Source organism: Peromyscus leucopus, chromosome 6 (genome assembly GCF_004664715.2).
Source record: "Peromyscus leucopus breed LL Stock chromosome 6, UCI_PerLeu_2.1, whole genome shotgun sequence".
Lineage (NCBI taxonomy): Eukaryota > Metazoa > Chordata > Mammalia > Rodentia > Cricetidae > Peromyscus > Peromyscus leucopus.
The window spans coordinates 107,418,659-107,440,434 of NC_051068.1; the positions used below are offsets into that span (position 1 = coordinate 107,418,659).

The window sequence follows — 21,776 nt, forward strand, 5'->3', positions numbered from 1 at the left end:
TCAACTCCATGTAAGCATGACCATAAACCTAAGCCAGCAACCTAACAACTAACTTGTAGGTATAAATTTATAAAGTGTGGATGCACAGGAAGGGAAAATGTGTTGACCCTCTACAGAAGCAGCTACATGAGCTGCCTCTGTAATTGCCTATTTTGCTTTGAAATTAGTTGAATTGGCTAATAAAACAGGAACTGTAGAAAGTGTCTGGGTCAAGAGTTACATAGTCACATGTCATTATTTCTGTTTATCAGTATCTAAGGGTTAATTATAGCATGTAACTTTGTACTATGTACCTGCTAATGCGAATTTAAATCTGTTGCTGCTATGAACAAGGCAATGGCGATACAGTTCCAAATTCTCTGGGTGACTTACTAGTGAATCTGGAAGTTTTTAGTAGTCTTGGTCAAATGTGTTCATCATTTTCCATATGCATTAGGTATAATTGTGAAAAGGTAAGTTGAGTTAGAAAACTCATTGAAATTAAGCAATGTGCAGCTTCTACAAAGGAAAACTCAAAAACATACTCTTATCTTCTGCAATTCACCTGGTCACAAGAATTACATTAAACATAGATACTCCCTTAGGAAACTCTGTTTCTGATAGACTGATATTCCTGTTCTTTGGAAAACACTTTCAGAATGCACTGTGTATTTCTTCTTAATTTCTTAATTTGCCACTTTTCCATTCTCTGCCTCTCCCTGTTACTCACACTGCCTTGTCTGCTAGGCTGAATGCACAAGATTTCACTTTAGCTCCTGCTTCAAATGCTTGACATTTTCATACTAAAATAAGCTCCAGATTAATCCCTTCTCTGGGCTCCCCTGCAGATGTCAGAGCAATCTTCCAAAACACACTTCATTCATTATGCTAATCTCTTGGTAAGGAAAATTCTAGAGACTGTACCCAGCAAGAATCCCCGCAATGGGCTCCCTGGGTTTGAGCCTGGTTTCTCCACTGACCTACTGACTCTATGAACTTGGCAAGAAGCTTCCATGTCAGGGTTGCACTGCCTTTACCTAGCAGAGGCACATTGGAACAGTGCCCACCCCTGCAAACTCTTCTGAGACCTAACCGAGGTCATCCAGGAGCACTGTAACTCAGATTGGCAGGTCCACCACACGGACTATTATTGTTATGAAGTGAAATAAGAGCTTGACTTGTTTCTCTTGTTATCTTATTTCCTATGTGATTCCTCAAGTCACTTGGAGACATGTTTTCCCTGAGATTAGACTGTGGAGCAGATATATGAATTAGAGGAAACTATCATTCTTCAATGCTTTTATTTAAACATTTTCTACATACATTTGATCATATTCTTTTTTCCTCCCAACTTCTCCAAGATCCTCTCCACCTCCCTATCCATGCAGCATCATGTTTTTTCTCTCCCTCTCAGAAGAGGAAAAAAATCAAAAGTAGCATACCCCAATAAGACAAAAATCACCAAAACAAAACAAAAAAACACCCCCCCAAAAAACATGGAGTACCAGATAAGATTCCAGCACTGAGACAGGGAAGTGGCCACAAAGTCCCCCACCTAACCAGTAAGTTATTTGACATTGATACCTCCTAGGAATGGGAAAACCAGTTTTTGCCAATGGAGTCTCACTGGGTATATCTACCACACATCAGCATAGGCCCCATAGCCAACACAAAATGGACTTCATTGTTCAATTTTTGGTTTTGTTGCTATTTAATTGGATTGGGCTATTGAAATCATATCAGTGTTTCTAAATGGCAGAACTAAACTGGCTGAGGAAGGAAAGGAAATGAGAATCAAAAGGGAAGATCCAAAAAGAGAAGAGCCAAGTTCATGGAAGATAGTACTAAAATTAGACAAGGGAACCTTGATGACTCTGCTTAGGCAGAGCCAATTGAGAATTAGCTAGACAAAGGAGGACAGAGAGACTGAGGAGACCAGGAATTGTGGGTTATTTGTGGAACCTTAAATGAATGCAGAAGATAATCCCTCATGATTCTAGGGAAAAGGTGGAATTGCATCAAAACTTTGCAGTGTTATCCAAGCACATATGTTTCCATAGAACTCAACAGAGTCCACCTTCACCCATTCCTAGTAACTCTTGAGGCCTCATCTAAACTCACCTGTGGAAATCAATCTTTCCCAACATCCCAGAGCATTAATAAGCTTTCCAAAACAAAAAGTTCTGATCATCAGAGGACAAGCAAATTATGAGGAAAGCCTCAACAGCTATGTGTGGGCCGACAATACCTGTTGTGTTCTAAATTGAATATTCCTTGGGGCCAGCAGGGATGTTCATAAAGTAAGCAAAAGGTCACATGTCTGGGAAAGGGGAAACTTGGGAGACCTTGGAAGGCTTCTGCTCCACTTGATAGGAGTAAATAACTGGAGGGTGATGGTCTGACCAGCCCAGGTGCTCAGATCTGTCAAGCTGCCTGTAAACTATGCTGCGGCCTTCACAGCGTGGTGAGCTTTCACAAGTTATTACCCATGATGGGGCAGGCTTTTTGGTGATGCCATTGCATTTGAAACATCTCTGTTCCTGTAAGTAGTCCCTCGCCCATATTCCTGCTAGTAACCGTAGTAAAAACTCATTAGTTCACCAAATTGGACTTTGGTGTTGTTGTTACCTTAGTGTGTCATGGTTTCTCTTTCTGGGATGAGAAGGGGTATGTGCGTGCATGCATGTGTGCATGTGTGCATGTGTGTGTTGTTGTCTCCCCAGAATAAGTCTCTCACCTAATACCCCAATTAAGTTTCACTGCTATAGAGACTCCTTATTGCTTTTGATGCCATATCTAACCCCAGAGCTTCAGTCTTCAGACTCCAGAGTCAAATGATTTCATATTACTTCCCCTCTTCTCTCCTGACAGAAGTCATCCAACTAGATCAGATCAGTGTTAATGTCTGTATTGCACAATGGTGCCAATTAGCATCTCCACTTGTGCTTCTATGGTCACTGTCCATTCAGAACCTACCCAATTTATATCCAATATTCAACTTTCCCCGCATTTTCTTTAACCAACTCCAACTGGTTACCATCTAGGAATCCTGTCCATTTTCTCTACCAATTAAGGAATTAAAGAGCAGGGAAAATCTCAGACACAGTGGGCAACAACAGGAAGTAAGCTTTATTACAAGTGAAGAAGCATGCATGCACACACACAGCAAGGCACACAGGAAGACCCCATAAAACAGAGAGGAGACAAACACATTTTCCCTCTAAGGGACTGGGGTTTAAAGTGGTTTTGGTGGGCTGGAATGGGCACTCTTTCCCTAATTTAGGATTCTCAGTTTAGATAAGGAAAAAAGGCCAAGCCCACAGCTTTGGCTAAACACATCCAGATCCAGCCTTGAACACATCCGACGGGCTGGACTGGTAAGCTAGAAGCAGGCCTGTTGGCAGGAGCAAAAGCCCACCAGGCCTTTGACTCAGATCAGTGGCAGGGAGGGAGAAGCTGGCAGTTTGCCATCCTCGTTTATCCATTTGCAGCCCCTGTTCCTATCTGTCTGCCTGTCAGGGATGTGTCTAGCCCACATCCCTCAAATGTATCCCTTGTTAAGCACTATTAGCTTTGAAACTGTGTGCAATTCAGCCCTTGAATATACACTACCTTGTAACAGTCTCTATATTTTCTGTACTGTTATGTTCTGTCCAAATAGGCTAGATACTATATATTACATGCTTTTGTACACTATACCCTGAAATCCTAAATTCTAAGTCATGTAGTAGGTGCCAGATAAATATCTGTGAGTTAATGGAGAAGATATTGCAAGCATTGTGAGTTTAAAGCCACATTAGACCACATAGAGTATTTGTTTTCCTATAACACTAGCTATTTCTTTTGGAACTTCATGCATAGACTCATATCAGCACATTCAACAAAAATAAGATGTGTAAATGTTATTTTCTGAAGAAGAAAAAGTATTTGATCAAAATGTGTTACATATACCTTTTTACTTTTTTCCCATGGGCAAAAATAAAAGAAGCAAAGGTGTGTGAAAAACAGTTTAAAAATCCTTTCTGACATAAAACTTCACAAGCTGTGGCCCTGTCTGTTTCTTATGCTGAGCTGAAATTGTCCTGCTCTTGGCACCACAGAGAACACACTAAAATGTTAATAAAATAAAAACAGTCAATAGACTAATAATGAATCTGTGGCACTCTTGTTTCTTCCAGGGTTGACCTATCAATTCCACTGTCTTGCCTCTCAGAGTTAGTGTTGGTGGAAATCAGTGATCAGTGAACTAAATGACATCACAACCAGTTCCTTCTTTAGAGTCTTCCTTTCTATTTTCTGCTTCTGAACAAGGTTAAATATGTTTTCCAGAATATTCTCCACTAATGCCCTCTTATTTTCCCCACATGACTTCTTCAAATATAAAAAGGAAATGAATGTGGCAGCATGGCGGCATTTGTTCTCTGGTACAACATTTGAGCACAGGAGTCCCATTCCCAGACTTCCTCTGGTGCCCAACCTATCAGTGTCAATGAGGATTTGCTGCCTTGGAGTAAAGAGAGTCTCAACAATGTGACACAAATTAAGTCAACAGCATGTAACTTAAAAGAATAAAGGCAAGCTTATGTAGTCTGTTCCTATGTGTTACAAGACACAACATCTTACAGATGGGGAGACTTTAATCATGGATCACTTTCTTGTTTGAATTCTAATCTATGCATAACAGTAACACACACACAGGCACACATGTACACAGACACAGGCCCACTGTGGAAGATATGAAGATGTGATACTCATCTCTGTCTCCATCTAATGCAGCTGCTGACATCATCCAGCTTCTAGTGACTTCAGTTCACACCTTTATCTTGCTAGCAAAGGCCACACTTTTCTACAATAGCTCTCAGGCATGTCTTGGGTGTGGGGCACAAATACAGTCATGTATGCCTGACACCAGATGTCACTATTAGAAGCCTGATATAGATCTCTCTATTTGTCCTAGACTGTCACATCCGTAGCATCGTCTGATGCTCCTCGTTCCCAATCTTGTTCCTCTCCCCATTTTCTTTTGTGATATCCAGTCAACCTCCTCTCCCATTACCCATTGTAGGCGTCATCCCAGTAAGCTTCATAGACTACTTATTTCCTCTCAGCATCTTCTGTATATGTGCATATTCTCAGAAATATACACCCACATGTACATTGACATTTACCTCATGCACACCATGAAGCAAGGAGACCTTTCAGTTTGGGAACCGTCTGGCTCATTGTATCCTTTATATAACTTCTCCTTATATTTACTTTTTCCTTAGGACAGAATTATCACTTTAAGAGAAACTAGATCACAATGCTCAGATATAGAGACAGTGTATAATGAACAAATTCTACACATTATACAGAGGAAAATCTAAAGGGAGGTATTTTTTATAATCACTAGCTGTTTGTAAAAGGAGAGAGAGAGACTATGCACTGCAACAGATTTCATTAGGCTCCTAATAAAAGAACTCAACCATTAACCACGGAGCCCTATTAGAAACATTGTGCCCCCCGACCCCTGCTCTGGATCATGTTCACTGTTCTTATGAAATAACTAAAGTATATATTGAGACAGCTCTGTTCACCATCAATGCAATTATTAAAAATAGCATAAAGAGATCTTGTACTGAGCAAACTCTTGATTAAAAGCACCTATTGCAAATGTACTGAGCAGGGCGAGTATTTTAAATGAGATGGTAAGCAATGATGAAGAGAAACATTGCCAAATCAATTTTGTTTTTCAAAGCAGTCACCCTGGGAAAGTATAAATTATTCGAGTGAATTCCAATGAAGCTATTTTTTATCAGATAGCTTTATACCTCACTTCAAGCATTATCTTAACATTTATCTCATAAATAATTATAGAAAACATCTCACATTACTACACATTTATGCATTTTGTTTCTTTAAAAAGTACTCTGATATCTACCTTGTTTCAGATACTTCTTTATGGCTTCTAAGTATTTCCAAAAATGAAAAACAACCTCAAAGAATAAAGAATTGCATTACCCAAAGATGAACTTAAAACACACATTTCTCAAAACAGTCCTAGGAAGAGGAACTGCAAAAGTTTCAAACAAGGGAAGAATCACTCCTGTGAGCTCAGAGTGATGCCTGAATGTGAAAAGGACAAGGTGTGCCTGTCTTCTGTTTGTTACTATTTTATTTCTTACCCTTCATGGAGAACCATTCATCTTTAGATTCTGCTCAAAATACTTAGACCTGAATTTTCCCAAATCAATGTTCTTCTAAGATGACTTAGCCCTGATATTTACAAACAACAATCTATTAAATTGTGATAAATTTGGTCCTTCTTAAAAAGTTTATTTTTAATTAGGACTGACTCAATGTGTATGCCAGATTGACCTCAAACTCATAATGACCCTTCTCTTTAAGCCTTCTTTGTGCTGGAATTATAGGCATGTACCGCCCACTCAGCGTCCAGTAGATCTATTATCATAGTCTTTAAAATGGCAAGTCGTTTCATTCCCATTTCCCCTTAATCTATCTTCACTTTGTAAACATTTGTTGGGGCTTGGAGTATGTCTCAATAATAGAGCACTTGCCTGACTATGAAACTCTGAATTAATCTACGGAATTAAATAAGAAAGAAAAGGCTATTGTAGCTGTTCAGATTAAACAGTTCATATGAAGTACTGGTCAGGGAAGGATTTAATCAAATGTCAGAGTCCTCCACTTTTTCTCTTTTCCCTCTTTAAAACTACAATCTCTCTTTTGTTTGTTTGGTTGGCTGTTCTGTTTGTTTGTTTTTTAATTAATATTCATTTTTTATTTTATGTTTTATTTTTATCTTTTTTGTTATTTCTTTTTTAGTTTTCCTTGGGGTGGAGGAGATACTGGAAGGGTGAAGGGTGGATAAAGAGGGACTGGGAAATGACTAGGATTGGAGTGTATGATGTGAAATTTCCAAAGAATCAATTTAAAAGATGTTAATAAAAAAATACAATCCCAGGCTAACTTTTAACAAAGATTTAGGAGGCAGGTATGTGCGGAGTCCTCCCAGCTGGCTTAACAGCATAACAGGTAGATAAACGCTCTGAAAACAACAGGCTTACTATCTCTGTACTGTTGTGTAACCCTGATGTTCATGTTAGAAGCTAAGCATTTGGCTTGGACAGACGCTCTGCTGTATTTCAAGGGCTAAGACCATAATACCCACATTGCTCACTGGAGAGTTTCTTTTATTAGTTTTTTCTTAATGAATTTTTCAAGCTTATATTAATCCAACTGAGATCTCCCTCAAAGAGATTAACTTCAATTACTTAAATACAAAAGGCAATAAGGAATGTTCCTTACCTTATAAAGTGATATGTCTTAATTGGAAGATGAAGCAGACTTACAGGAGTAGAAATGTAACATCCTCACTCCTGCCGATCTGCGATCACCTCCAAGAAAGCTTCTTCCCATTCCTAGTAATATTAGGTTTCTCCATAACCCTTGGTTTTTATTCCTACAAAAAGAAAAAAATTGTGTGCGTGTTTGTGTGTGTGTGTGTGTGTGTGTGTGTGTGTAATAGTTTTATGTCAATTTCACACAGCTAAAGTCAGCTGAGAGGAGGGAACTTCGGTTAAGAAAATGCCTCCAGGGATGAAGGAACGTGTTGTTGCTGAGTAGGGCTGGTTCTTGGCCCACTGGGAGGCTCAGACCTGTGGGTCTGGCCCTGAGACATGGAACCTCCGCTGCTGCAGCTCTCAGTGTTTGTTCTGCTGGTGGGAGGAGGCTGTGGGCCAAGGCACTGCCCAGGGCCTGCAAGCACAATGGTCTTGCCCAGTGAGCCAGCAGGGTGGTCTTTAACCCGGGCAGGGAGGTATGCATTGGCCTATAACTTGCATGAATCCTGCCCCCAGACCACAAGATCACCCTGACTCTGGGCAATAATAACAGATATCCAAGATGAGTCTCAGCAATAGTCTAGTATTTACTAGAAACCTTGAACCAGACCAGTGAATGACTCATTGCAATAAGTATTAGCATCTAAAGCTGTTTGGGCAAAAATTAAGCATATACTATGTGATACATGACAGTTTGCAGTGTCACTTTAATAAATGAATGTGCGGTAGAGTGGTAGGAAAGACAGTAACACGGAGCAGCATATGCAGGATGAAGAGAGGCAGAACTACAGACACAGCATCAGGTATGGGAGTGCAGGAGGCAGGCAAAGGAGCTTGGCGTTGCCAAGAAGGGCTGGCAGGGTGCCGTGCAGCAGCCTGGAGCTCCTGCGGGCTCCGCTCCCAAATGCACTGCCCAGCTGCACCATCACCCTGGCTCTGAGCAACAAGACATCTGGGAAGAAGAGCAGTTTATTTTCTGAATTAAGCCTCCTTGAGAGACCTCCATGGTCCATGTTGCTGCTGGAGGCCATGTTGATATCCATGGTCTGTGCTGCTGTCTGAGGCCATGGTGATGCCCATGATCTGTGTTACTGCTGGAAGCTGTGTTGATGTCTGTAGTCTGTGCTACTGCTTGAGTCCATATTGATGTCTCTGGGCCATGCTTCCACCAGGGACTCCACGCTGCTCCCAGCTGTTATAGGCAAGGAAGCTTCTTTTTGTAGTGGTATGGATGACTGCAGACTCATAATTAACAATTCGAGACATTGAAAGTGCCTGTGACAGCTTGCCCTCCACCAGAAAAAGAAGCAGTCCATACAGGGAGCTATTGAAGAGAGTCCTTAAAAATTGTGACAAAGATTCTGAAGTGTAACTCTTCATAGTTGATGGCTTCCGGCAGTGGAAGGGGAAGGACTCAGTTATATTTAAGGGGCTGGCCACTGGGAGTTTGACAGTGCTGCAGTGAGTATACAGGCAACACAAATTGGACTTGGTGTCATGTTTCCTCTTTCTGTAGGAGGGTTTAAGGGTGGAGGGTGGACCTGGAAGGAACAGGAAGTGAGTGTAATGGGAGTGCATTGTATGACATTCCCAAATAATCAACAGGGATACTATGCTGGGGAAAAAAAAAACAAAAGGAAAAAGTATCTCCATAAGATCAGGCTATAGGCAAGCCTGCAGGGCATCTTATTAGTTAGTGATTGGTGGGGGAGGTCCCAGGCCATTGTGGGTGGAGCCACCCCTGGGCTGATAGCCCTGGGTTCTATAAGAAAACAGGCTGAGCAAGGCAGTAAGGAGCACCCTCCATGGCCTCTGAATCAGCTCCTGCCTCAAGATCCCTGACTTGAGTTCTGGCCCTGACTTTCTTTGATGATGAACAGTGCTGTGAAAGTGTAAACCAAATAAACTCTTTCTTCCCCAAGTTACTTGGGTCGTGGTGTTTCATCACATCAATAGAAACCCTATCTGAAATGTGTATGTGTTCGTGCATGGGGGGGGGGGCTGGGGAGATGGTTCAGTGGTTAAGAGCATTTGCTGCTCTTTCAGAGGACCAGAGTTTGACTCTCAGTATCCATATTAGGTGGCTCACACATGCCTGTGACTCCAACTCCAGGGACTCTGACACCTCTGTCCCCTGTGGACACCTGTACTCATATGCACATACCACTCACAGACACAAACACACACATAACTAAAAATAAATAAACACTTTTTAATTATAAATTTTATCCCCAGAACTCAAATAGAGGTAGAAAGAACTGACCACACAAAGTTGTTCTCTGAGCTCTGCATATGTTCTGTGGTGCATGCACACAAACACACATACACACCATCATCATCGTCATCATCATCATAACATTAAGATATTGTGAGCACCAAAAATGAAATAAGAAATCTAGAAGAGAGCTCTAAACTGAGCCCTTCTATGTACCGAGTATTATTTCATGCATTAGTAATACAAAATTGGTATTTTCAAAATGATAACAAGTAAGTAAGAACAATTGACATTGTTCAAGCACTTACCATGCTTAGTAGTGACTACAGTGCTACTTTAGGAATTGGATCATTTGGTTTACAGTACCTGACAAACGGTGCCATGAAGACTTACAGAGGCAAGCTAACTAGCTCCCATAGCTTGTGGATAGATACACAGCTGCAATGTAAACAGGTCTGTGTGCCCCACCACTGAACCAAACTGCCTCCCAGAAATCAAGCAGGAACAAGAAGCAGTCAATCCAGAAAACATGCAAAGGCAACATGGAGTCATAGAGAGTAGGTTCTGAGAGAACTTCCAGCTGTGATGCCCAGTATCATAGGTGACTTACTTTTTAGTGGTTCTTAAAAAGTCCACACCCCTGGGTAATTGTGAATGGCAGAGGGGTAACAAATTGTGAGATTGTTCTTAAACTAACCCAAAAGTCCATTTCCAAGCTGAGCCTTCTCTCTCTGAAGTTAACACAAGCTGTCCTAGACTCACAGTGAAAAAAAGTCAAATAGAACTCCAGAAGGAAGGTTAGGGGAAAGGTTTGCTTTCTTGACATTTTTTAAAGAACAATAGAGAGCTCCATCCACTTTTTCTCCTTCTTCCTACCTTGAACATGAGCTGAAAGCTTAAAGCAGGACCCTGAGCCATAAGATCATAAATCTGAAGTATTAGCAAAATATTGAGGAAAGAAAAGAATGTAGGGAGGATATGGATCCAGAGGACACCTGAGAGATGGGGACATAATACAGCTGTCATCTGCCTGGAGATGAATCACAAGAGGACATACGTTCTCCTTGCTTGAGCCTCTGTGTTCAGTTCCGCGTACTTCTACAGGAAGGAGATCTCGATGAATTGCATCAATTTTTATTTCATTTCTTCCAAGTAGAATGAGCAGGTTCAACTCAACAATTCATAAATAATTCATTGCAGCCACTGTCCATTGTATTCCTCTTACCACTGGGTAAAGCATTTTGTGAGTTTAAAAAAAAATCTGTAAGCACAGAAAGATTATAGACTCCCATCTTTTTCTCCAAGTCGGTCTTGCACATACTTTAGGATGTATTTGTATTTCTGCTCACACAGGCCTCCCAGTGTTTTATTTTTTGCCATTTTAAGCTTGTAAAAAACAAATTGATTTATGCTAATTTTCAAGAATAAAAAGCAAAAAGTGGCAGCATAGGCCTAAGGCAGCAGTTGAGCTGTAGAATCATAGAATGCGCTCTTAGCACACGAGGCCCTGAGCTAAAATGGTCACCAACCTCAATTCTCTTTCCTTTCTTTGAAGCCAAAATAGATGTCACTCTAAAAATTCCAAGTGAGAAACTCAAGTGCCTAGGTTACCATGGCAATTCAATATTCTTGTAATAAACTAATTGGCTATAAATTTTCAGCATCTACCATACCTTCATCCATGGGCTGGGTTATGATTATAATTTTTAGAAACAATTAATATCTGTAAGATGTTCTTATTCAACAGTGCATGGCCTGTTCTGCTATGTTAATTTGTTGTTTGTGTTAGAATGGAGATATCTAGGACACAGGTTCTTCAACACGAGAATTGTGTAAAGCACTTAAGAAAGACACAGGGCATTTGCTGGTGTCAAGTTCTAAATTCTGGCTCAGCTAATCTGTGGCAAGACTCATACTGGGAGGGAATCAAACCCAGAATTTAGACAACTGTTCTAAAGTATGGCAAGGATTTTTCTAGTTCTCTCTGTCTAAAAAGTTCTCTGTCACTTGATTTATTATGAGTTGTAGAAAAGGTATGTAGAATTCATGCATGTGACTTTTGATAAATAAATTATACTATATATCATGTTATTAAAAAGTTTTTATATTTGCTATAGGGATATTTTCATAGTTTATATTATCATACTTACCACTAATAAAAGATGTTATCTAGAATACATTTTCTAAGGAAATTTACATTACATTATAACAGTCTTTTGTTTAATGACCTATATGTTTATTGACAGTTGTAAAAAATGACATTATATATAAATTTTCAATAATTCTACATATCCAATTAAAGTTATCTTATTAATCTCTTTTCAAAATTCTTTCCCATAAAGATTATCTCACCAGAGTAATGCAAAATTCATAATTTAGATTGCCTCACGGGGGAAGATTGTGGTCTTCTCCAGTACTCTTTTACTTCAAGAAGCCAGATTTGTAAATATCCATCATTTTGCTTTTGATTTCTTTACTCAGATCATCCTGTCCCTGTTCATTTCTTGTATGTTATCTGCTGTGCCCTATTAGTGAGCTGAACTATTTATTCATGATTAGAAATTACTTATCAGAAAAAAGAAATAATGTAAACATGATTTCCACATGGTGGAAATGGATGACGTTACGAATATTAAGTGTAGTATGAAGAAAATAGGAGGTATTTTAAACTACGGACTTTTCAGTGACATATACCCAATCAGGTACATTGTAAACATGATTTGTTGGCTTGCCAAACTAAACAGTTCTCTTTATCTTCTTTAAATAAACATGCCTTCCTAATTACATCACTTTATCCCATGTCTCTTCACCTCACAGAGATCTGCTTGCTATGACCTCTTTCAGATGGCATTGTCTCTAAGTTCAGAGTCATGTTATTTCATATTCCAAACTGCTAATGGGAACATCCTCCAAAATAATTTTTGCTACATGACTTACCTGCTTCAATGTCTCTAGCCCACTCTCCATCGCTTAACTACTTTCTTTGCCTCCTGCATGGATCTGCCTGCATCACCCATGTTATTTAAAGGATGTGTCATAAAGATGCCCCTCCTTGCCCCTTGCCACCTGTGGCAGGAGAGACAGCTGACTCTGCCCCTTACCAGCTGCAGCACTCAGGAAAGCCAGCCTTGTACCTCACCTGGGCAGCACAATAGAGCTGACCCTGTTGACCGTGGTGCGAGTGAGCCGCCCCCAAGAGTGAGCATGAGAGATCTGGCCCCACCCCTTATCTGCCATACGGTATGGTGGCCCAGGAGAGGGAGAGAAGCCCTCCCTCTCTCCCTGCTCCTCTTGATGCCTTTGGCAAGTGGGAGAGCTGGCCCCGCCTCTAACCAGCTGCAGCCCTTGGAAGAGTGGCCCCCGTACCTCACCTGGACAACACAGTAGAGCCGGCCTGGTGGTGCAGGTGTGAGTGAGCCGGCCCCAAGGGCGTGAGATCAGGAGAACCAGCCTTGTCCCTTGCTGCTTACTGCAAAGGGTAAGCTGGCTAGCTGGGGCAGTGCTGAAGAGCTCACCCTGGTAGTGAGGATAAGGGAGAGCTGGTGAGCAAACTAACCCAGAAACCATCCAGGCACAGAATCGGGGCTTTGAGTTGGCCTATCCCAACATCCACCACATCTATGATCTGCTGGAAGGGGTTGGTCCCGAAAATCCAAAGCTGCAGGATCTCCATGACAACAGGATATTGAAGAGGAGTCCCAGTGAGGGCCCAGTATTCATAGTGTAGCAAAAACCAGAGGCCTCAAACCAGACCAATGACTCATTTCAATGAACACTTGCAAGTAAAGATGCATGGACTAAAGAGTATATTGTGTGATTTACTGTGTCACACTACAGCTTCCAAGCTGATATTTTTCTTTTCTTTTTCTTTCTCTTTTCTTTTATATTTTATATTGTTTTGTTTTGTGGGGGATGGTTGCAGGGGAAAAGGGCGGATGTGGGAGGATGGGAGATGAATGGGATCTAGATGCATGGTGTGAAATCCAGAAGGAATCAATGAAAAGTTAAATTAGAAAAAAATAGAATAAAGTGTGCATTATATATAGGAAAGACAAAGAATGTGAGGTGGAGACTGGGGAAGGAGGGATCATGCCATGTTACTATAAATCTGTTTCATTCAAATGAGTTTGCAAAGCTGCATGATGCATGGTTATTTGTTAAAAGCTATACCTCACATCAGCGAAACTAATTTGCCAGAAAGAAGTAAGGATACTTCAAGTTCATAAGAAAAATGAAGAGTGACTCGAAAATTGAAGACCAAGCAAGGGCAAAGTATTTGTTTGCACTCACAGCTTTAGAGGTCTCAGACCATCACAATGGGAAGGGTGGGGTGGAGCGGAACTGTTGCAGGATATTTGATCATACTGAGAACCCCAAGACTGAGCTATTTACCGGAAAAAAAAAAAAAAAAACAGTTTTTAGTTGTGGTGTGGCTCAACCATAACACACACCTGTAATCCAGGACACACAGGAAGCAGAAGAGAAGGACATTGAGTTGGGAGACTTTTGTGAGAGAGAGAGAGCTTCTGGAAGCTGGCTGAGGGGGAAGGTCAGCTGGGTGCTTTCTCTGCCTCTCTGAACTAGCAGGCTTTAACCTCAGCATCTGGCTCCCAAGTCTTTATTGAAAATTTTAACAATTGAGATTTTTGTTAAAAACAACACAGAACAGACAGGATCACACCATGCAAACATAAAGCAGAGACAGGTGGCCTGCGTTATCAGGATTCTTTATCACAAGCCTACAGGATGGCACCACCCTCACTCAGTGTGGGTCTGTCATTCTTAGCTCTGGAAAACATACTCAGAGGCAACATTTACTAATTAATCTCCTATATATTTCTTAATCCAATCAAGTTAACAAACAAAAATAACCATCATAAGCATCTTAACAAGCTGCTCCTGAGCTCTACATTATTTTTATTAAAGAAGTAAAAGTCAGAAATTTATATAAAATAATTTTTCCAATTTATAAAATGAATGGAATTTTTTAAATATATGATGCACTGTTATGTGCGTGTTTAGTTTTTGAAGCAGCTTAACTTTTTGGACTACTTCAAAATAAAGCACACAGCCTTTCCCAGATGTTTAGTCTATTGTTCCTGAACAACTATATATTCATTCCAGATAGGGTACCATTAAAAGATCACCCAATAAGCACATCTTATTGGCAACCAATTAAGAGATTGGGGGGGCTTACTTACAGGAGTACGAGTGACCCCAAAATAGGTGCAGCACTAAAAGGTCTCTTTCCCGTATGGATGATGACTTCCCGCAGCTGCACAGATGGAGTTACCTGTTAGGTAACATTCCATCCTTGTATTACACTAGCTCCTCTGGGGGCCACATGGAGCTGGAGCAAAGTCACACATAGGTGGGTGGCAGGTGCAGGAGGGAGTGACCAGAGTCTTCAGTGAGGTCCTCTTCATGGAGGTCCTCTCCCACTTCTTCTATGAGGGAATGTCAATAGGCCCAATCATGCTGAGAGTCTCTTGTGGGTAAATCACAGCTGTTCTGGTTACGACACTAATGGCTTTTAGGCTGGGAGAACATGTTTCATGCCACCAGGAAACTGCCTAACAAGAAACCTTATTGAAGAAGTAGTTATTAAGCACAGAAGAACAGAAACAGAAGGTAGTTGTGCAATAAACACTCCTATTCCATTTTTTTTAAAATTATATCACATTTGTAAAAATAAAGAGGGTCAATGTCCAAGGATAAATGTTAAAGCACATCACGCTACAAAAATAATGACAGGCAACCTGAAGCCACTGTGAGCTGACTGAGAAGTTACCTCAAAGCCACAAAGCAAAGATTCTTGAGACTCTGAAACAGGGAAAGAGTAGAAGAATTCTGCTTTGAGGACAAATGGCATTCTTCTGGCAGATGATTGGACTTATACTCTGTCAATAACAAATACCGCAAAGCTGAGAATACAGAGCTACTGGCACAGAAACCAATGCCAGGAAAATGTACAGACATATCTAGCTCCTTGGGATAAATGTCTGGCTTCTTGTTTGGCAAATTTTTCATCAGGACTGAGGAAACTGGCAAACAGTATCATGAAATCTTTCTCATCTCGGTACATTATTCACATCACACACCTCTAGTCCAGTGAAGAGAAACAGGTGTGCACAGATGTCTGTGACTGCCAAGATAGAAGAAACTCAAGATGAAATTCAGAAAATAGCAGAGTGTCACTGTGGTGTTCAGATCAAATACCCCAGGCAGTCTCCTCATTATTTCTTCTGGGGGTAATGTGATAAGCTTCTATGAAGATGGGAGGTAGACTCTGCATACCCTAGGATCAATCCCAGCTTATATGGGTAGAAATGTCATGCCCTGAGCTGACTAGATGCAAAAGGGCACATCAACCCCCTCTGCTTCTCCTGTGAGACAGGTTTGCAGAACAGAGTGCTGAGGAGGGAAGGATGGGCTGACTCCAAGTCTAACACAGAGAGGGTTTGTGCAACAGTAGATTGATTCTTAATTCTGTATAAAAAGGAAATTATTTTAACTCCTTTCTCATTTCTGATTGAATGCTCTTTGACAAATCTCCTATTTGTTAACTACAGTTTAAGTGTTTACTATCCCCATAGACACTTTGGGTAAATTAGACTTAGTTCAATTCATTTTAAAACGAACACATCATAGGCACATACAAGCCTTCCCTTTCCTATTGAGAAGATAGATTTAGAGTCATCTAGCTATTAGGAAAGGAAGGAACAAAGACTATTTTTAGCACGCCTCTCAGCCTCTTCCTCTGTAGTTTCTCATGTGCTTGTTACTTGGACAGGGAAATTTCAAATGTGCTGTGCTTACCAGGATGAGTTCATAAAATTGCCTATAAAGTGTGTATGTCCAGGGATGGCAGTGGTCTTATTTTTCTTTCCTGTGTGACACCTGTCCACACCCAGACTCTCTCAAGTGTTACATGTGAGTAGTTCAAAAACCACACACACACACACACACACACACACACACACACACACACACACACACACACATCTGTAGATTTCTTGCAGCAAACCTCCCTGAAAAGAAACAATCTAATTCTAGATAAATTTTTTTCAACCTCTCTCAGCCCTGCACCCAACCTTCTCTGCCTAATCTGGCCATCTGCCCTCTTGGATGCATATGGAAATTGAACTTAAATTAAGCCAGGCTCTCACCATTAGATCTATGAGAACCTGAGACATCTTTGCAAGTTTACCTCCACTCTCCCTTCCTACTACAATATCTGTTTCTCCTGATCTGTCAAAAACAAACAAACAACAAAAAAAAAGTGAGTCAATCCAAATTTCTTCCTTAGCATGTGAGACCAGACTCCTTTTCTTGCACACATCCCCAGTCACAATGTGTTCTTTCTCTCCAACCTTCAGCTCATCCTCCTTGCTTCCAAAGGGGAAGCAAACAACCTACCCCAAGCACAGCACTGGCTGCTGAAATTCCTACTCTGACATCTACCCAGTCTTCAACAGACCTTTCCTTAGGTGTCTGGGGAGCTGAATGAGAGATACATGCAGAGTGCCCAATCCCAATTTTTAATGACTCCAGGGCAAATTTTATCAAAATATAAGATATTCACCATCTCTTATTCTTCCTTTCAGTCTTAGCTGTAACTTTAGAACAGAATTTTACTCCCTGTCTTGTTTACTTACACCAGAAAAGGGAACATTAGTGATGGCACTGTCAATCCCAGTTTAGGGGGCGAAAAATGAGATTCCCTCACACAAGAGGAAAGGTGATTGGTCTAGCCTATGGCAAGCACGTGAAAAAGTAAGACCTATTTCTTTGGTATCTTCTTCTCTGCCTATTTGTTTAAGAGTGTAAATTTTCATCTGACACCTCCAACTTTTGTCATGGTTCTCTGTGTCCTTGACAATCACCAGGTTCAGAATAAATCTTCAGATTCCATGAAAGTTGAACATCAGTGTCAAAATTAAGTGGGGAAGCTACTTTTTACATGTGGGAGATACAAATAAATTATAGAACATATGTTTGCAATCTGCACTTGAAATTCTGTAATCACAGCTTTGGAGTGTTTTGCACACTCTAGTACAAATACTCAACTAGAAGGCAAGCATGCAGCCTCTGTCATTATAGTCACAAAATTAGCATAAAAATTTGCCCCAATATCAGTGAGGAACAAAATGACCTACAAACTGAGTGTGGTGGTTCACACCCTTAATCCCAGCACTCGCAAGGCCGAGGCAGAGGCAAATGGATCTCTGTGTTTGAATCCAGCATGATCTACAAAGTGCATTCCAGGACAGTCAAGACAACACAGAGAAACCCTGCCTCAAAAAACAAACAAATGAAAAAAGACTGACCACACCTCACTGGTACCCACTCACACATTGACTGCACACACCAAGGCCCTTAGCAGCAAGAAAGAACAAAAAATTATTGTGGATGAACTTTCTAAACTCTAGACTTGGAAATTATACAGGTAGCAACAGAAAAACAAAATATTCTTTCTTGCAGATAAGACAAAAATGCTTTCTGATAAAATGCTTTCTGACAAAAATGCAGCATTTTCTGGATGAACTAAGGAAAGAATATCAAGCATTAGGAAACTCATAGACAACCAAAGTCAAGAGCCATTCACCCTGAGTTCACCAAACTATGTGGCATTTGCTGTTCTGTAGGCGTTCTTGTTGAGCACTTCAGTCAAGAGTTAAAAGAGGATTTGCTATACTATCTTAGATGACGGGGCCCCAGGAGTAGCAAGCGGTTGTTAAAATCTAATGTTAGCTATCAGTGTTTATTTTCTGGTCATGTGCTTCATTTTGACTGCCCAGCCTGTGGAGCATGAAAGCAGTGACAAGTTCTTATGAAATGGAGTACACTTTGAAGCAGAAGACAGTGACACACAAGTTATGTTCAATAACCTTTCTGCCCATAAGAATGAGTCTAATATTTTTGTCACTCTTCTCTAAAGTCCAAGGTCCTTGGTCTTTTATATATTAGCAAGCCTCTAGCCATTACTTTTGGTTTGGTAGAGACTTCTTGATCGTAGCTTGCTTTGCCATTTTAGTAATCTGGGCAAGAGTTCCTACCTCTCTTCAGTTGGTGCACAGATATCTGAGCTTACAGACCATTGGCAAGAAGTTCCAGCATCTGGAATTTCCCAAATCAATCTCAATCCTGCTGCTGTTTCCAGATGTTTCTAAGGAGAATGTTGTTGAAGAATATGCTGATGACCTGGCCCAGATTCCAGCAGACTTGCTGATCTGCATATTCCTTTAGATGAGCCAATTGATCTTCTGAATGCAGCTTTTGTGACTAAATGAAAGACCAGGCCAACTATTCCTAACGTAGAAAGAAAACAGTCAAACTGTCATGAGATCTCTTCTGAAGAGTCCTCTCAGGGTGCTGCTGAGGCTCAGGGTCCTGGTGATGCCCAGGTGCCATATCGAGTCACAGGAAAAGCAAGACTAAAGGAACTACAGTCTGTCAAGCCTTCTCCAACTTTGTTGAAATCCATGTTTCTCTGGAACAACTACAAAATCTAGGAGTTTGAATGTGTCACTTAGGTCAGCCCTTGGACACAGTTCTGGATGATGGCATTGGCTGCACTGTCTGCTTTGCATCTAGAGGAATGGGTTGGTTAGTGACCCAGGATGCGCAAGTCTTACAAGAGCTGTGCAAAGGTGATTCTCACCAGGATGAGTGCAGATGAGCAGCTGGCACGTTATTCCTGTCATGTCGAATTTCAGTCTCTTGGTCTAGAAGGAGTGAACGAGGAGTTAACAATGAAACTGGGTCATATTTCTTCTGGAAACCTTTCTCCTGATGGCAGAGTTATTGGTGATCATGGAAAGGAAGCAAGATCCCTTTTCCTTCATGAGAGTGTTATGTGTGGAGCTGGTGAGAAGCACATTTCATACCTTGCAGCTATTGAAGTTTGTCTCCCAGCCTTGGCCCTTCTGTCGAAACGGGCCATGCAGTTTGGATCTAGAATTGCAAAACTAGAGAAAATCAACGAGAAGGGATCTGATAAGTGCAGAAGGCTCCAAATCCTACCTTAGAAAACCTCTCTCAAGAAGATTACATCATAATGTGATTCCACCATGTAACAACACTTTGTGACAGATACCAAAAAGCTAAACTACCGCTGCCTTATTGTTGTGGGGAGAAAAGAACTATCAGGAGCAAAGAAGCACTAATCTATAAACAGGGCACTAAAACACAGAAAGCCAATGAGAACAGGTGACTCCAAGTACAGTTTTAAAAAAATCAATGAATCCCTCTCCAAGCCACCCTAAAAATAATAAAAAATATCAACAGGTTTTTATACCTTTCTTTTGAAGCATTATTGGGACTGTCAAGATAGTATTTCCCTGGCCCTGGAAGAATCTGTGGTAAGTTTTTCTGTTCTTTTTTACATGGGAACTCCAAAAGCTTATCTATACACAGAAGCCTAAGTCAAGCACTGTAGGTCATCACAGTCTGCATTGAATTCTACCTCTCATAAGTCATATGCTGAAGCCTTAATGGCCTTACTTTGTAATGCGATTATATTTGCAGCTAGGGACATTAATGGGGGAAGGTTAGAATGATATATGTGAGACTAGGTCCTAATCGACCCTGACTGATGTCCTGATAAGGAGAAAGTAGGACATGTGTACACACACAGGAACAACACCACCTTTGACAAGCCAAGAGCAAACTGAAGAAGAAACCAGTTCACCTGATACCCTGATCCTTCAACCTCTAACCTCTGGAGTGTGATAAAATACAGGTCTATGGTGCCTTGTTATGGCAATCCTAGATAATAAGATATCCAAGGGGAGAATATTGTGTCTATCATGATTGTAAACTGACAATCTCAGCCAAGAAGAGGAGTGGGTCACAACTAACATAACTTTATATCTATATCATTTATATTTTAAGGGATATTTTTAGACTGCAGTATGGGAAAGGTAGGAAGAAATCTATATTGAATTGCACAGACTGGATAAGAAATGTTACCATAGTCAAAATAATCAGTATACACAGACTTTTTTCTCTAAGAAATTAAGACAAAACAAAAATACCTTTTTCTTAGAGAGGTTGTTTTCCTTTTCTCAAGTTCAGCTTTGTGTTGAAACTGAGAGACCCTGATTTGGAAGTATCATTATCTATATATCACTTTAATGATACATAAGCTGAATAAGAAGTATACCAATGAGATTAACAGAGAAAAAAACAAACAAATTAAACCCAGAGTTATCAGGGACCTTAGTCACTATCCAGCTCTAACAGGCATTTCTAGTTGTATCCCTTGACTCCTTCGTTATTCTACACTTCCACATAGCACACAACATGGAGTTTCTCAGCCAAGAAGACTTGCTGCACCTAGCATGTGACATGTGTCAGTCGTTATGAACTCTAAAACAGTCAGTTAGGAAGTTTCTCTCATGGAAGCCCATTCATTCCTATGCTGATATTTTCAGTGATATTTGTTTCAGTTTTACATTGTGTAAAGGAAAAGAAAGAAAGAAAGAAAGAAAGAAAGAAAGAAAGAAAAAAAAAAAAGAAGAAGGAGGAAGAAAAGAAGAAGAAAGAAGAAGAGAGAAGAGAAAGAAGAGAGAGAGAGAGAGGGAGAGAGGAGAGAGGGAGGAGAGAGGAGGGAGGAGGAGGGAGGGAGGGAGGGAGGGAGGAGGGAGAGGAAGGAAGGAAGGAAGGAAGGAAGGAAGGAAGGAAGGAAGGAAGGAAGAAAGGAAGGAAGGAAGGAAGGAAGCAATCCTAAGCAATGCTTCTTCTGATATTTCCTCATCCTAGCTAAGGAAATGTTGGTTCAGAAGAATCTGGGGTCATATCCATGACCTTCACACTCTTTAGCTCTTGGAGGGCAGATCTTTCAGGTGGTTCAGTTTCTGTGAAGATACACAGGAAATGCTTCAGGTTTTGTTTTAACCTTTTCTTTTTAACTGGCACAATAACCACATACCAGCATGGGACAACATAATAATGTACAGATGCAAAGTATAATGATCAAATCAGTGTTTCAGTTGCCTTGGATATTTATTGTTTCCTTGTTTCTAAGGACTTAGAATTCTTGTGTAATTCTTTTAAAAAATGTATATGTTGGCATAAATTATACTTAATTCTACTATGTGTTTTCCAAAGTGATTTCAGAGCTTACTTATTCTTTAAGCAATTTTTGGTAGGAAAAGTCAAGAATGAGCAATAATTATTTAGTAATTAATGTATTTGGTTGGTAGGGTTATGGTGATTTGAGAATTTTAAAAAAT

The 21,776-nt window shown here is 40.5% G+C and overlaps 1 protein-coding gene across 1 annotated transcript; it reads left to right on the plus strand.

The window, feature by feature from the left end:
* The first annotated feature begins 17,251 nt into the window (after nucleotides 1-17,251).
* On the plus strand, nucleotides 17,252-19,568 carry LOC114683431 (asparagine synthetase domain-containing protein 1-like). Its single transcript, XM_028857738.1, has 3 exons — nucleotides 17,252-17,313; nucleotides 18,121-18,181; nucleotides 19,191-19,568. Exons 1-3 carry the CDS (start codon nucleotides 17,252-17,254, stop codon nucleotides 19,566-19,568), a joined length of 501 nt encoding a protein of 166 aa, XP_028713571.1.
* Nucleotides 19,569-21,776: the final 2,208 nt, after the last annotated feature.